The sequence below is a fragment of the Ipomoea triloba genome, chromosome 2 (assembly GCF_003576645.1).
Source record: "Ipomoea triloba cultivar NCNSP0323 chromosome 2, ASM357664v1".
NCBI lineage: Eukaryota > Viridiplantae > Streptophyta > Magnoliopsida > Solanales > Convolvulaceae > Ipomoea > Ipomoea triloba.
In genome coordinates, this window is record NC_044917.1 from 605925 (window position 1) to 618229 (window position 12305).

Genomic DNA, 12305 nt, shown 5'->3' on the forward strand with positions numbered 1-12305 from the left:
TGGGGGGGGGGGGGGGGGGGGGGGTGATTATGGGTTTTGTGAGGTAGTTTAGTTTCTTATTGGTGAAAGATAGGAAGGTTTCAATTGCTATATTTGAATTCCATTCTTTCCTATTTGTGATTATTACCCTCTTTTTGTTTCAAACTTTTGAGTGATACGTAGTGGCATTTTCTCTGCAAATTTTTTGTACCTTTAGCTGGAATTCTTCAAAAGTTTCAATCTTTAATTCATATATTTTGCAATTAAATTATCTGGAACCTGTTCCCTTCTGTGATGCCTTTTTGTCTTGTAATACAGTTCTTCACGAGGTTGTGTCAGTGCACAAAAGAAATTTCAAAAAGAAAAAGCCAATCTTTTATCTCAACTGAGCATTATTTTAAGGTTCTGATGTCTTTTATAAGCCTTTTCCCTTCACACACTGTTCTGTTCTCATCACTTCTCTGCTTGCAACATGTAAAGATTCTAAGTGTCCAGTTTAACACTGTACTCTGTTAGAAAGATCTTTACCCTTCTCTCTCTTTCTTTTCTCCGCATTGTTTATTTCTCTCATTCTCTCTCCATAATTTTCTTTCATTCCTAAGGTTTGGAAATTGAGAGGGAGAGAAGATGGGGAAGGCTACAAGGTGGTTGAAGGGCTTGCTGGGCATGAAGAAAGACAAGGAAAATGTGGATAACTTTTCGAATTATGCAGACAAGAAGGAGAAGAAGAGATGGAGCTTTGGCAGGCCAAGTAAAGATTTAGGGGATGTGGGGTCCCAGATTCCGGCCAGTTTCGCCGCTGACAGATCTTGGTTGGGAGCTTACATGGCCGAGTCCGAGAAGGACCGCAACAGGCACGCAATTGCGGTGGCTGCCGCCACTGCAGCCGCCGCTGATGCAGCCGTGGCGGCTGCTCAGGCCGCTGTTGCAGTGGTGAGGCTTACCAGCCAAGGGAGAGGTGGTGGTGCTGTGTTCAATGTAGGAAGGGAGAAGTGGGCTGCTGTCAAAATTCAATCTTTTTTCAGGGGTTTTTTGGTAAGGCAGTTGCTTATTATTATGAATTTCTCTGTGCAAAAATGCATTTAATTGTACATTGTAGTACTGGTGATTGTTGTTTGTGATGAATTAACTATGTTTTGAAATGTGTGGGGCCTTGGTATTTAAAAACCATGTTGAACAATGATTCATCCTAGTTTGAATCTGCTTTTTCCTGTTTGCTTCAAATACCAGCAATGAACTTCCCAGACATTCTTAATCAAACGTTTCCAATGTTTTTAAATGTCATGTTGGACTGGCCAATGATAATCCTCATTACCCCCTCAAACATCCCTCCATTAATTGCTATTCGATATTTTGAACTTCCAACATGTTCAATTGGAGTGTTTTTTACGCTTCATTGTCTAACCATGTCCCCCGTTTTCTTTCCTGGATGTTCCCTGTTACTGTTACATATTTTGTGTATGTTTAATTTGCTTCAGTGTTCCAAGCAAAGTTCTTGAAACTCGCTTTTCGTGTTGGGTGAGGAAAGCTCTGAAAGCTCTGATTTTTGGTCCATTTGCAGGCGAGGAAAGCTCTGAAAGCTCTAAAAGGATTGGTGAAAATACAGGCTCTGGTTAGGGGATATCTTGTTAGAAAACGAGCAGCTGCGACGCTTCATAGTATGCAGGCTTTGATTAGAGCTCAGGCTGCTGTTCGGTCTCAAAGAGCCCGTCGTTCGATGAACAACGACAACAACAGATTCCAGGCTGAAACGCGAGCTAGGAAGTCCATTGTAAGAATGTGGGATTCGTGTTTAAGGTTCATAAGTTGTAGTGGAATCGAGAATTCTGCCCTGATGGCTGTGTGGTTTTTGTGTTGCAGGAGAGGTTTGATGAGTGCAGAAGCGCGTTTCATAGTAAGAGGCTCTCGACGTCGTATGATGCTGCGCTGAGTGGACTGGACGAGAGCCCGAAAATTGTGGAGATTGACACATACAAGCTGAAATCTAAGTCGAGAAATGCCTGCTTGTCTGATTGTGGCGTGGATGACCAGCATTACTACCACGCGGTCTCCTCCCCTCTCCCGTGTCCAGCTCCCGGGAGACTATCCATCCCCGACAGCCGCCATTTCCACGATTTCGACTGGAGTTTCCTTGGCGACGACTGCAAGTTCCCCACTGCACAAAACACCCCCCGTCTCGGGGGCTCTGGCAGGACGAACGCCCCGCCCACGCCATCCAAGAGCGTGTGCGGGGACGCCTTCTTCCGCCCGTACTCCAACTTCCCGAGCTACATGGCCAACACGCAGTCGTTTCGCGCGAAGCTGAGGTCTCACAGTGCTCCGAAACAAAGGCCCGAGGCCGGGCCAAAGAAGAGGCTCTCACTGAATGACATAATGGCATCAAGAAGTAGCTTTACTGGTGTTAGAATGCAACAAACCCCTTGTTGTTCTCAAGTTCAAGAAGAATATGGCTTCTGATAACAAAATTTTTCATTGTTTTTAGCTTTCTCTCTGCTCTCTTTCTTGTTGCTGCTACCTTAGCACTATGGTCAAGACTTAACAATCTTGTTGTTGCATAGAAATGGCCATTTTGTGTATAGAGAAGATTCATCTATGAAAACAGGCCTTCTTGTTCTCTCAGCTCTATATTATAAATGGATAATTTATAAGAAATATGCCACAAATAGATGTTATCTTGAAATTTTAATATACTTTTGGATAAATTGGATTTTATACTCCAATAAATAAGATTGACGGCCAAAAAGGGTTTGTATTCGTTTTAGTAACCTTATCTTTTTTGTAAGAAGTGTTCACTTTTTGTAAAGTGGACTAACATTATCTATGTTTTTGGGAAAGATAGTTTAGGTTCCTACTTAGGAAATTGTACAAACTTTTTGACAAATTTTGCATTGAAGTGCCCTATTGTTCCTTCTCAACTTCATGGTACTTTCATTTTTCATTGTTTCCCACTACCCCCAAGTACTTTTGACCAATAATCTAAAATGAATAATAATAGATATCTTCACAATTTCTGTTCAATCTTTAAATATATTATATGTTCTATACTTTCTTAAATATTTTCAGCAACCTATGACCACTTCTTTGAAATGATAACCGGAATATAATGACACTATATAATAGTTGGCAGTTTCCAAGAATTATAAAATGACTAAATGCTCATAACCTTCAAAATAATTTACTAGACTAATAAATTAAATTAAAGACAATGTCATTTTAAGAAATCTATTTGGTGCTATTTTCTCAAATTCAAACAAAAAATAATAATAAAATAGTCATGGTTGGGAATCATGTGCCTCAATTATTTGGTAGAATAATGAGTATATAGTTCTGAGGAAGAAGGGTTTATAGTTCGAAAATGTTGATGATGCTGCTGGGTGTTCAGAATATTCGACTGCATTATTATTATTATTTCAAGTTTTCAATTCAACCACTGTACATATTACTTCTTCCTCTGCCACTTCAAATTTCAAATACTAGATTCCTCCCCTCTGTCACTTTATGTATATATATATATAATCCTGATCCCACATTATTCTTTTCCTTTTTGTTTTCTTAATCTTTTACAGTTAAAAGAAAAACAAGATCAAGAAATCAATAACAAAAATAAAACAAAGAATTCAGGTGATTCGGCAATGTGCTTATGTCTATAGGAACAAAACAATTCTTTTATTAATTGTTATGATAATACATTAAGATTATAAGTATTGCACTTATATGTCATACTGTGGGGTGCTGCCACTGTATTCTCGCACTCCTATAAGTCCCGACCAGGCCACCTCAACAAACCTAGTTCAAATGCGGGGAGGGGGGTGGGGGGTCATTGTATAGTACAAGCTATGTTTAAATGCTTACTAAATTCTCAACCATTAAAATTAACATAATTGATTAAAAAATTTGAAGTAATAGAAAAAAAAAAAAAAAAACTTTACCATAACTTTCTCATCCCTAATTGGGAAATACTCCAATTTATCACAAAATTTACTTGTAACAATGATTAGTCTCTGATTTGACCGATTGATGTGTATCTCTTGAAAATTGTAGCTTTGCAACATCAAAGTTCACATTTTTGGAAAAGGACATCATTATGAGGGTTTAGTTGTAAATTGCACCCTATTTGACTGCATCATCACACCCCTAAGCATGCGTCATCATGGACGTTTCGTGCGGACTTTTATGTGGGAGACTCAGACAGACTGATATAGCGACATAGCGTGCCATCTTCAACAATACTGTATTCTCCAAAATGCCCCCATCCCTTCTTCCAAAATCCAAATACGTGATACGTCGGTGGTATAAATATCAACATAATACGGAGTGATAATTATTTACAAAAAAGTAATACAACTATGAAATAAGTGGTCAAATAGGTGTAATATTAATTTCGTTTTCATCAACACTCTCTTAATTGAATCTTTCGTAACTACAATTTATTTTTTATATAATTTGCAAGTTATTACTATACACTCTCGGATAATAAATATTTTTTTAAAACTTTATAATTCATGACTGACTGATAACCATCGTTGCACACCTCTAAGTAAGTTTAAATGTCATTGAACTCTCTTGCGCACACCTCTAAGTAAGTTTAAATGTCATTGAACTCTCAACCATCAAGATATATGTAACCGACATAAAAATTGAAATAATCAATAGCCTTCAATAGCCTTTTTTTTTTTTTGAATACTACTAACTCTATTACAATGCAATTTTTTTTTTTTTGAATACTACTAACTCTATTACAATGCAATATCTGTTCATAACTACTTTCTCAACCTATTGAAGCACAAGAGTCAGTATTGTGGAGGCTCGAACCCACCACCTCCCGTATAAAGGGAAGGGTTTGATGCCACTGGACCACAAGGTCCTTGGCAAAAAAGAAAAAAAAAAGCCTTTTTTTAGTCACCTAGTAATGGCGATCAATCTAATATGCATATAATAGAATTGTCATGTAAAACTAAATTGATTCATTTGACAATACTACTTATATATTTGTATGTATTTTTTTTTCAAATATAATCTATGACAGACAATTTAAAAATAAATGTAAGGGTGCAGTGGGCTAGTGAGACGTCATGGGTTATTCTTTTGTAATTATTAGCAACTAAAAATGTAAAATTTTGCCTGACATTTACTTAGTTTATTTCCTCCATGGGGCAAAACCTACGTTGGACCGTTGAAAGATGATTTGAGCTACTTGAAACCAAATATTAAACAAACATTAACCCTTATTAGTTGGCATGTCTCTCTTGATTCAAACACTAAACACTATTAATATTTTATTTGAAAATTTCTTAATACACTATGGCATGCATACTGCACTGCTTCAAAAGTAAAAATAAAAAATAAAAAAATTAACACTATACTTATTTAGTTTGTATAAAATATACAATACTTTGTTACAAACTTCATCGTCACATTTCTCGCCTTTTGTTAGATTAGAAAACGATGGGAATATACATTGTACGTTTCTAACCATATCCAGCGGGGTGGCATGTTTCACAACCTTAGCGTCAAAAATTAGACCCCACCCGACTAGGTGCTAGGCGTCCCTAGATTGAGACGATTTTAGCCCTAGGCGGCTTTTAGTCGATCCGGCGGTTAACAGGCTAACTAGGCGCCGAGTTGGGTGCCTAACTTGGTTGAGTTGGTGCCCAACTCCGGCGAGCGATTTTTTGTCTGCTTGGCAACTCTTCTTTTATATTCTTTGAGTCATGTATTCAACTAACCATGTAACATATGCAGTTGACTAGTATGGAGATTATAACAGTCTAACAACTCTCAACCTCGAGTTGAAAAAGTAGATACAATATATTCGGATTACTTGACCGTCTAGGAGACGCCTAGGCACCCATTGAGCGCCCAATTAGCGCCTAATGCAACATTGTTTACAATTAATAACAAATCTTTACGTGAGGGACAAAAAATGTTAATTTTTATCAATAACAATCCTACTTCCTAAAACTGATCCCTTGAATTATTTAAGGATTAGGTTTACATCATGGGCTATAATTTATATGAACTAAAAATATTATTTTTCTCTTCAAAATAAATATTATTTTTCAATTTTAAAAACATTTTTACTGTTTTGTCATAAAAGTCTCTTCTTACGAGAGAATATGAAATCTTGTAATCTGATTGGTGGATTGCGCTTTGCTGTCGTCACACTCTGCATTACACAAATAAAAAATTAAAATAAATAAATCTTATCTAAAAGATCTGCCGAAGTTTGTTAAGCATTAATTAGCACAAAACACAAAGTAGGATTAAGGAAATCGAGGAGATTAATGTTTATTTTATTTTCCAATGTAATTTGAAAGTTTGAATTTTGAAAAGCGTGCATGTGATTGTAAGGGGCGGTGGAGGGGTAAAAATTTGAACGTAACGGCTGGTTTTTAGTCAAATGTAGCATTAATCAATGAATGTTGGGGAGGCTTGGAATGAATCTCAAGCGTAAAAGCCCAACATTGACCTTCTTGGAATGTGGCTTTGCGTCTTGAGAAGATGGATATTATTGGAAAGGTGGTAATTGGTAAAGGTTCAAGAGGCTTTGGGGTTTGGTCATTTAGGGTGTGGGAGGGGTTGGGGTATGAGTAAATCTTGCCAACCATGGTTAAGAAAGAGTTCTGTAATTTTTTCAGTGTTTTATTTTTGTTACGAGATACATAGTAATTGAGTGAAAAAAATAGAAAAACATAAGTTATTTTATAAAATTAATATTTTTTTAACACGTCGTTAAGAGTTTGAGTCTCCGTGGGAGCGGTATTGACTCTTTGTGTTTCAGTAGGTTGAGAAAGTAGTTATAAACAGATACTACATTGTAATAGAGTCAGTAGTACTAAAAAAAATAGTACCTTCATAGAAGCGGGATTTATGAAATGTACGCATGCCTTTCATTATAATAGAAGTATACTACAATTAATGGTTTAAACTTTGAATCATCCAAGTACCACGTTTGATAATTTCTACAATTATTACTACTACTTATGAAAGTTTGACCAACTGGGTGACATGGAACTTAAATATCTTTCCAGAATCCAGAGTGACTAAAGGTGTCCAATAAATAGGTTTGAACTTCTGAGATGTATTTGACTTATTACTAAAATTAGATAGGTTCAATAAAATTTGAATGATGATCATTATATTTGAGACAGCAAGTACATTTTATTCAAAATGTTGATTTCGAACTTTTATATGTTAGATTTACATGCACCCAAATCTGCGACTAACATAAAACGTAAATCAGTTTATATTGTCATAACTGATTGGTGATTTTGAAACTTTGTTATATATATATATGTATATTCTTCCAACATCGAGTTGTGTTTATATCGCTGATTCGCTGACGATGAATCTGGAGCAAATCACTACTGAATGTCGAGCTTTTTGTTGTTAGTATATCTCTGGTTAATGCACTGAAAGCGACTGATGAGTGTACTTTCTGTATCTATTTTTCTTTTTGCAAACACTTTTTGTATCTATTAGATTCATAATTTCAGTATCCCAAGTTTTTACTTCGTCTCAAATAAAGTAGCAACCATCTCAGATGAAGCACCTGGTTTTCTAAGATGAATTTTGTGGTATGGGCCAACGAACCCATTCATTTGATTTACGGTAAAGTCCGTAATCACTACTCAAAGTTGAGTTTTATATGAAATTTGTATTGTTATGTTAATCCGTAATTACTACTCAAAGTTGATTTACGGTAAAATTCGTAATCACTACTCACCCAAGTATAGACTATCTATAGTTAACCATTTTAAACTAAAAAGTCAAAAAACTCAATGGACAATCCTCACCAAAAAAAAAACGTTGTAGGTACCAAGACAATTGTCTGAATAACTTGATTGGGTTGGCTCCACCCCAGTAAACTCATTCCTTTGTATTTCTTGTATCGCATTAAATGAAAGCTCACATTACATAAAAAATGTAGAGAAACTCGATAAAAAAAAAAAAAAAGGCTACAAAACAATTCTCACTAATTTTACATTTCCGAGAACCAAACGATGATATATAGTCTAAAATTTTGAAATGAACCAAAATTTAATAAGGCCGCAGTGGGCTTCCAAACTGGACTGACACATACAAGGCAGGAAAAAGGGTAGAAGGTGTTGGGCTCCATAGCGGCCCAAATAGCTCCACAAGAAATCGAAAGACAAACACAAACAAACTCTCTCGATCTGGGTAGTTATTTTTATGAAATAGTTACCCAGGACAGGACATGATTCAATGAACACAAATTAAAAACTATAGTGTATGACTACATGCCTTGATCAATAAGGTGGTCAGCAATCTTCTCCACAACCATGTTGCACTGACTTGGAGTCACTGGTTCATCATACACACCAATTATCAATGCCTGCCCAGTTTTTTTTATGGTAAGCCCACCAGGTCCCTACAAGTTTGGTTTGAACGATCAATTGAATGATTTGTTCTGTCTCAACTAAAACTAAAATGTTATAATGATACTGAAACTAGGTGTTTAAGTTTTGCACATTATGTGCTCGACGAATTGACAAGCTAAGCAAAGACATATATATAGGTATAGATAGAAAGAGTATACTACATACTTTTTTCCCACGGATCACAGCGCCTGGTTCTCCTTGGATCACCATGTATTTTGTGCCGGCAACGTGGACTCCGTTAGGGGCGAGATGTCCAGGCTCATCAAAGTCTTTCATTATATCAGTAACCTCCTCCATCTTGACCTGGAATTGAAGAACATATTGCAACTTTAATTTAAGTTTCGATGAATTCATTGGAAAATCAATTGATATGATGATTGAATGCAAAATCCGATCCATAAAATGCAACAACGTCTTAACACAGACGTGATCGATCGTGTTATAATGGAACGAGAAAAAGGAATTGAAGAGATTGGAAATGGTGGAGAGAGAACAAACAGAGGGAAAGCTAGGGCTCTGAGCCCAAACGGTGCCGTCATGGCCGATGATTGCGGCGGCGGTGAGGTGGTTTCCCTCAATGTCGCCCATCAATTGCTCGTCCACGTACGCTTGCACTGACATTTTGCTCAATTTGATCGCCGGTGATGCTTAGTTGCAGCTGTTTTTGGTTTGTTTTCAAATGCAAGAAAGATGAGATCTGGTATATATATAGCTTCCAGAATCACTTTGTCTGGAAATTGTCTTCGGCCGTGGATTCAAAGCGATCCAATGCCTGCCATTCAATCACCTCATAATGTGGCGCCAAATGCTACCATGCAGGAATTGAAGGAGTTATGTTATTTTAGGTGGGTAATTCACACCAATATTCTGCTTTTTTATAGATTTAATCAATCAAAGACGTGAAATTACAATATTATTCTCGATATAAATGGAGATTTAACATTTTATCTAAGGGAGAACGAAATTGAAAAAGATAAGAACAAATGGAGAGTTAACACTTTTATCTAAGGAGAACGAAATTGAATAAGATTTTTTATAGTTGATGACTAAATTAGAAATGAATGATATTCGAGAACGAAATTAGTAATTTCAATATAGTGAATAGACAAGTCCTATTACTGGATTACAAGTCCCCGGAAATGTATATAATTCAACTAATTAACGTAGTACATGGGATCCGGCATCTTGAAAGTACGCAATCCGACATTTTCCCCAAGCAAATCACTCCATTGATCTCCAATGTTTCCCACAATTCTGTACCCACGCGCCACCAACTCCGCCCTCTTCTCCGACTTGTACTCCACCATCGGCCGCTCGGTGTCGTTTACTCCCCTATCCAATAGTGATCGTGGGTTTTCTGGTTATTAAAAAGATTATTAATAATGCGTATGGAGTTTAGTAGGTACGTACCTGAGGATGAGCTTCTCCCAGGCTCTAAAACCAGCTCTATGCAGATTCGAAATCCTGGCCGATCGGAATTGTTCTTTGGTTCCTGAAATGAACACAGGCTTCATCCCCATAGCGCGCACGCTGTTATACAGCCGGAGAGTTTCCTGCATCACCGGCGCGTTTGCGTCTCTGATCCACGCTTCAAAGTTCGTCTCGTTGCATCGTCGTATTCTGGCAACAATATAATAATTGGTTAATTAATGATGGAATATTGTTCTCTGATAATTCAACTGAATACAGAGAGGCTAACAACTGAGCTGCGCTTTCCATGCAGGCAATGCTGTTACCTTGTTAATTTCTATGATTGTATTACGTACTTACCCGAATCCAACGTCTACTCGGCCGTAGTAAGGGAGATTGGAGAGGGCGGTCTCGTCGATATCAAACACCCAAACGTCCTTGCCGTCGTGCACAAGTTCCACGGTGGTCGCGTAACGTATGGCGGCGGCGGCCACGGCGGTGCAGTCGTCGCGGTACTGCCGCCCCAGCATGTAGTGGCGGATGTAGCCTTCGCATAAGCGGGGCACCATGGGCCACTCGCGTATGTTGTTGGCCTCCACGCCCAGCCGCCAGCTCAGGCAGTTCACGTACGGGATGTGGCGCCCCGCCCCCCTGCTGCGGTGCCGCCCGCCCGCCCTGGCGCGGTGGCGGAGGAGGTGATCGTTTAAAGCTAAGGGATGATAATATTCATGGGATTTTGCGGCGGCCGCGATCGCGAGTGAAAGCAGTAATAAGAGAAGGGCGAGCGTGGTCGGCATGTCGATCGTCGTACGTTACTACGTTGTTGCTGCGGGGTTTCATGTTTCTTTGGTTGCTTATATAAAGATTCGACAACCCAGCAGTTTAAACTAACATTCTTTTTCCACAATTCTTGAGTGATAATATACAAATGTGCCGTTCTTCAATGGCTGATGACCCTAACTTGTATATAGTTGTGTCTTGTGTGTGTGCTAATGAATTATGCATGTTACCTATATTTGTATCTATATTTCACCTATATTGGAGTGCTAATGATGTATTGATCTCATATGATATTGAGTCAGTTTTATCCAAGATAGAACAACGACTTTAACTAAATTAGTTAAAATAGTTGACTTGCTAACCTTAAATTTTAAGTCCGACTTCTTATGAGAGCAGTTGACCTTCATTCTCGGTGGACGACAATCCTCCTTCCGAGTATCAATTGCAAACTTTCTCATAAATCAGAATCCAACCCAATTCAAATATAAAAAAGATATGGGTCAAATCTTAGTTTGAATCTGGACTCTAATATGTCATATAAGTAGACAAATGACATATGAAGTTCTTCTTTAAGAAATTCACCATATTAAAGTGCATACAACGAAACTTCAATCACTCAATTCACCCTTGTTACTCTACCCAAATCTCTAACAATTTTAATTAGTGTTTTAACTTTTAAAAAGAAATAATAGTGTTTTACGGAACACTTACTTTAAGTGAACCAATTAACTAAATACTAACTTTAAAACTTGTTCACCAAACCAAATTTCTTAACTCTCCAACACACTAAACCAAATTGCACACCTAAGATTCTTGTGAAATAACACACTCAATATACTAAAATAAATTTTTTATAGAATTATGTTCACTCAATCATTTACCTCTTTCGAAGTTGTTTAAATATTTAATTATTTGTGATTTAAGATGCCAGAGTTTTAAAGTTAGGATGATTATATTGCACGTCGCGTATATAAATGTGTTGTTCCGCCAAACTAGCTTGTATATAGCTATTCTTCATTTCCATGTATTTCTTTTGTTTAATTTGACTAATCAATTATGCAAGTTATCTATATACGTATTTATATTTGACCTATATTACTAGAGTATAATAAGTGTCAAAGATGTTATATTTTGAAGACTATTTAATTTATGATACGAGCATCATACTCAACTCAATGCAATTGTTTAAAAAAATTATTATTTATGATGGATATAGGAATATAGCATGCAGGCCAGTGTTTTAAGGTTACAACTTACAATTATTATATTACACGTGGCATATTGTGCTTCTCTAAATGTGACTGTTTCATCATCATTCCACGATTGAAGATCAAACATTTCATGCAACCTCTTCTCCAACGCACACTACTTTTTCTTCACCCAACTCATTAAATATGTTTACACATTTAGGTATGGAATAAAAGTGACACGCTTCCAATTTTTGAGTGGGTGAAATATATTGTAATACTTAAAAGTTCGTAAATTTGATTTTTATTTATCAAGTGCACTATATTATAGGAATCAATTTCATAAATACCTATGAGATATAGATATGAAAATAGTTAGTATATGACAACTTTAGCGGCTTAGCCTATATTGGTTGAACAGTTGATTGAGAACCATAAAATTTTAGTTTCAACTCTCTCGCATGGGCTGTCTATTGGGCTTATTAATTTGAGTTCGATTGGCTACAAGTTACATGCACTGATTTTTTTCCTTGTGATCCATTAAAGG

The 12305-nt window shown here is 37.0% G+C and overlaps 3 protein-coding genes across 5 annotated transcripts in view; 1 reads left to right on the top strand and 2 right to left on the bottom strand.

Moving 5' to 3' along the window:
• The window catches only part of LOC116009511 (protein IQ-DOMAIN 31-like), a 3944-nt gene extending 1313 nt beyond the window's left edge, over window positions 1-2631 (top strand). For 2 of the 3 annotated variants that reach the window (XM_031248758.1, XM_031248757.1), the window contains 3 exons: window positions 582-1014; window positions 1541-1750; window positions 1840-2631. In XM_031248758.1, coding sequence (XP_031104618.1) covers window positions 607-1014; window positions 1541-1750; window positions 1840-2436 — 1215 coding nt within the window. In that variant the 5' untranslated portion in view covers window positions 582-606 and the 3' untranslated portion in view covers window positions 2437-2631. Of the gene's footprint in view, window positions 1-144; window positions 382-581; window positions 1015-1540; window positions 1751-1839 lie in introns of those variants that run through there. The other variant, XM_031248759.1, reaches the window with a different exon arrangement.
• Window positions 2632-7990: 5359 nt separating this feature from the next.
• On the bottom strand, window positions 7991-9138 carry LOC116011048 (profilin-3-like). Its single transcript, XM_031250553.1, has 3 exons — window positions 8880-9138; window positions 8547-8684; window positions 7991-8371 (listed from the first exon to the last, which is right to left on the bottom strand). The coding sequence occupies exons 1-3, from the start codon at window positions 9000-9002 to the stop codon at window positions 8237-8239; spliced, it is 396 nt and encodes a 131-aa protein (XP_031106413.1). The 5' UTR covers window positions 9003-9138; the 3' UTR covers window positions 7991-8236.
• Window positions 9139-9400: 262 nt separating this feature from the next.
• Window positions 9401-10588, bottom strand: LOC116010030 (acid phosphatase 1-like). Its single transcript, XM_031249289.1, has 3 exons — window positions 10152-10588; window positions 9792-10001; window positions 9401-9713 (listed from the first exon to the last, which is right to left on the bottom strand). Exons 1-3 carry the CDS (start codon window positions 10586-10588, stop codon window positions 9536-9538), a joined length of 825 nt encoding a protein of 274 aa, XP_031105149.1. The 3' UTR covers window positions 9401-9535.
• Window positions 10589-12305: the final 1717 nt, after the last annotated feature.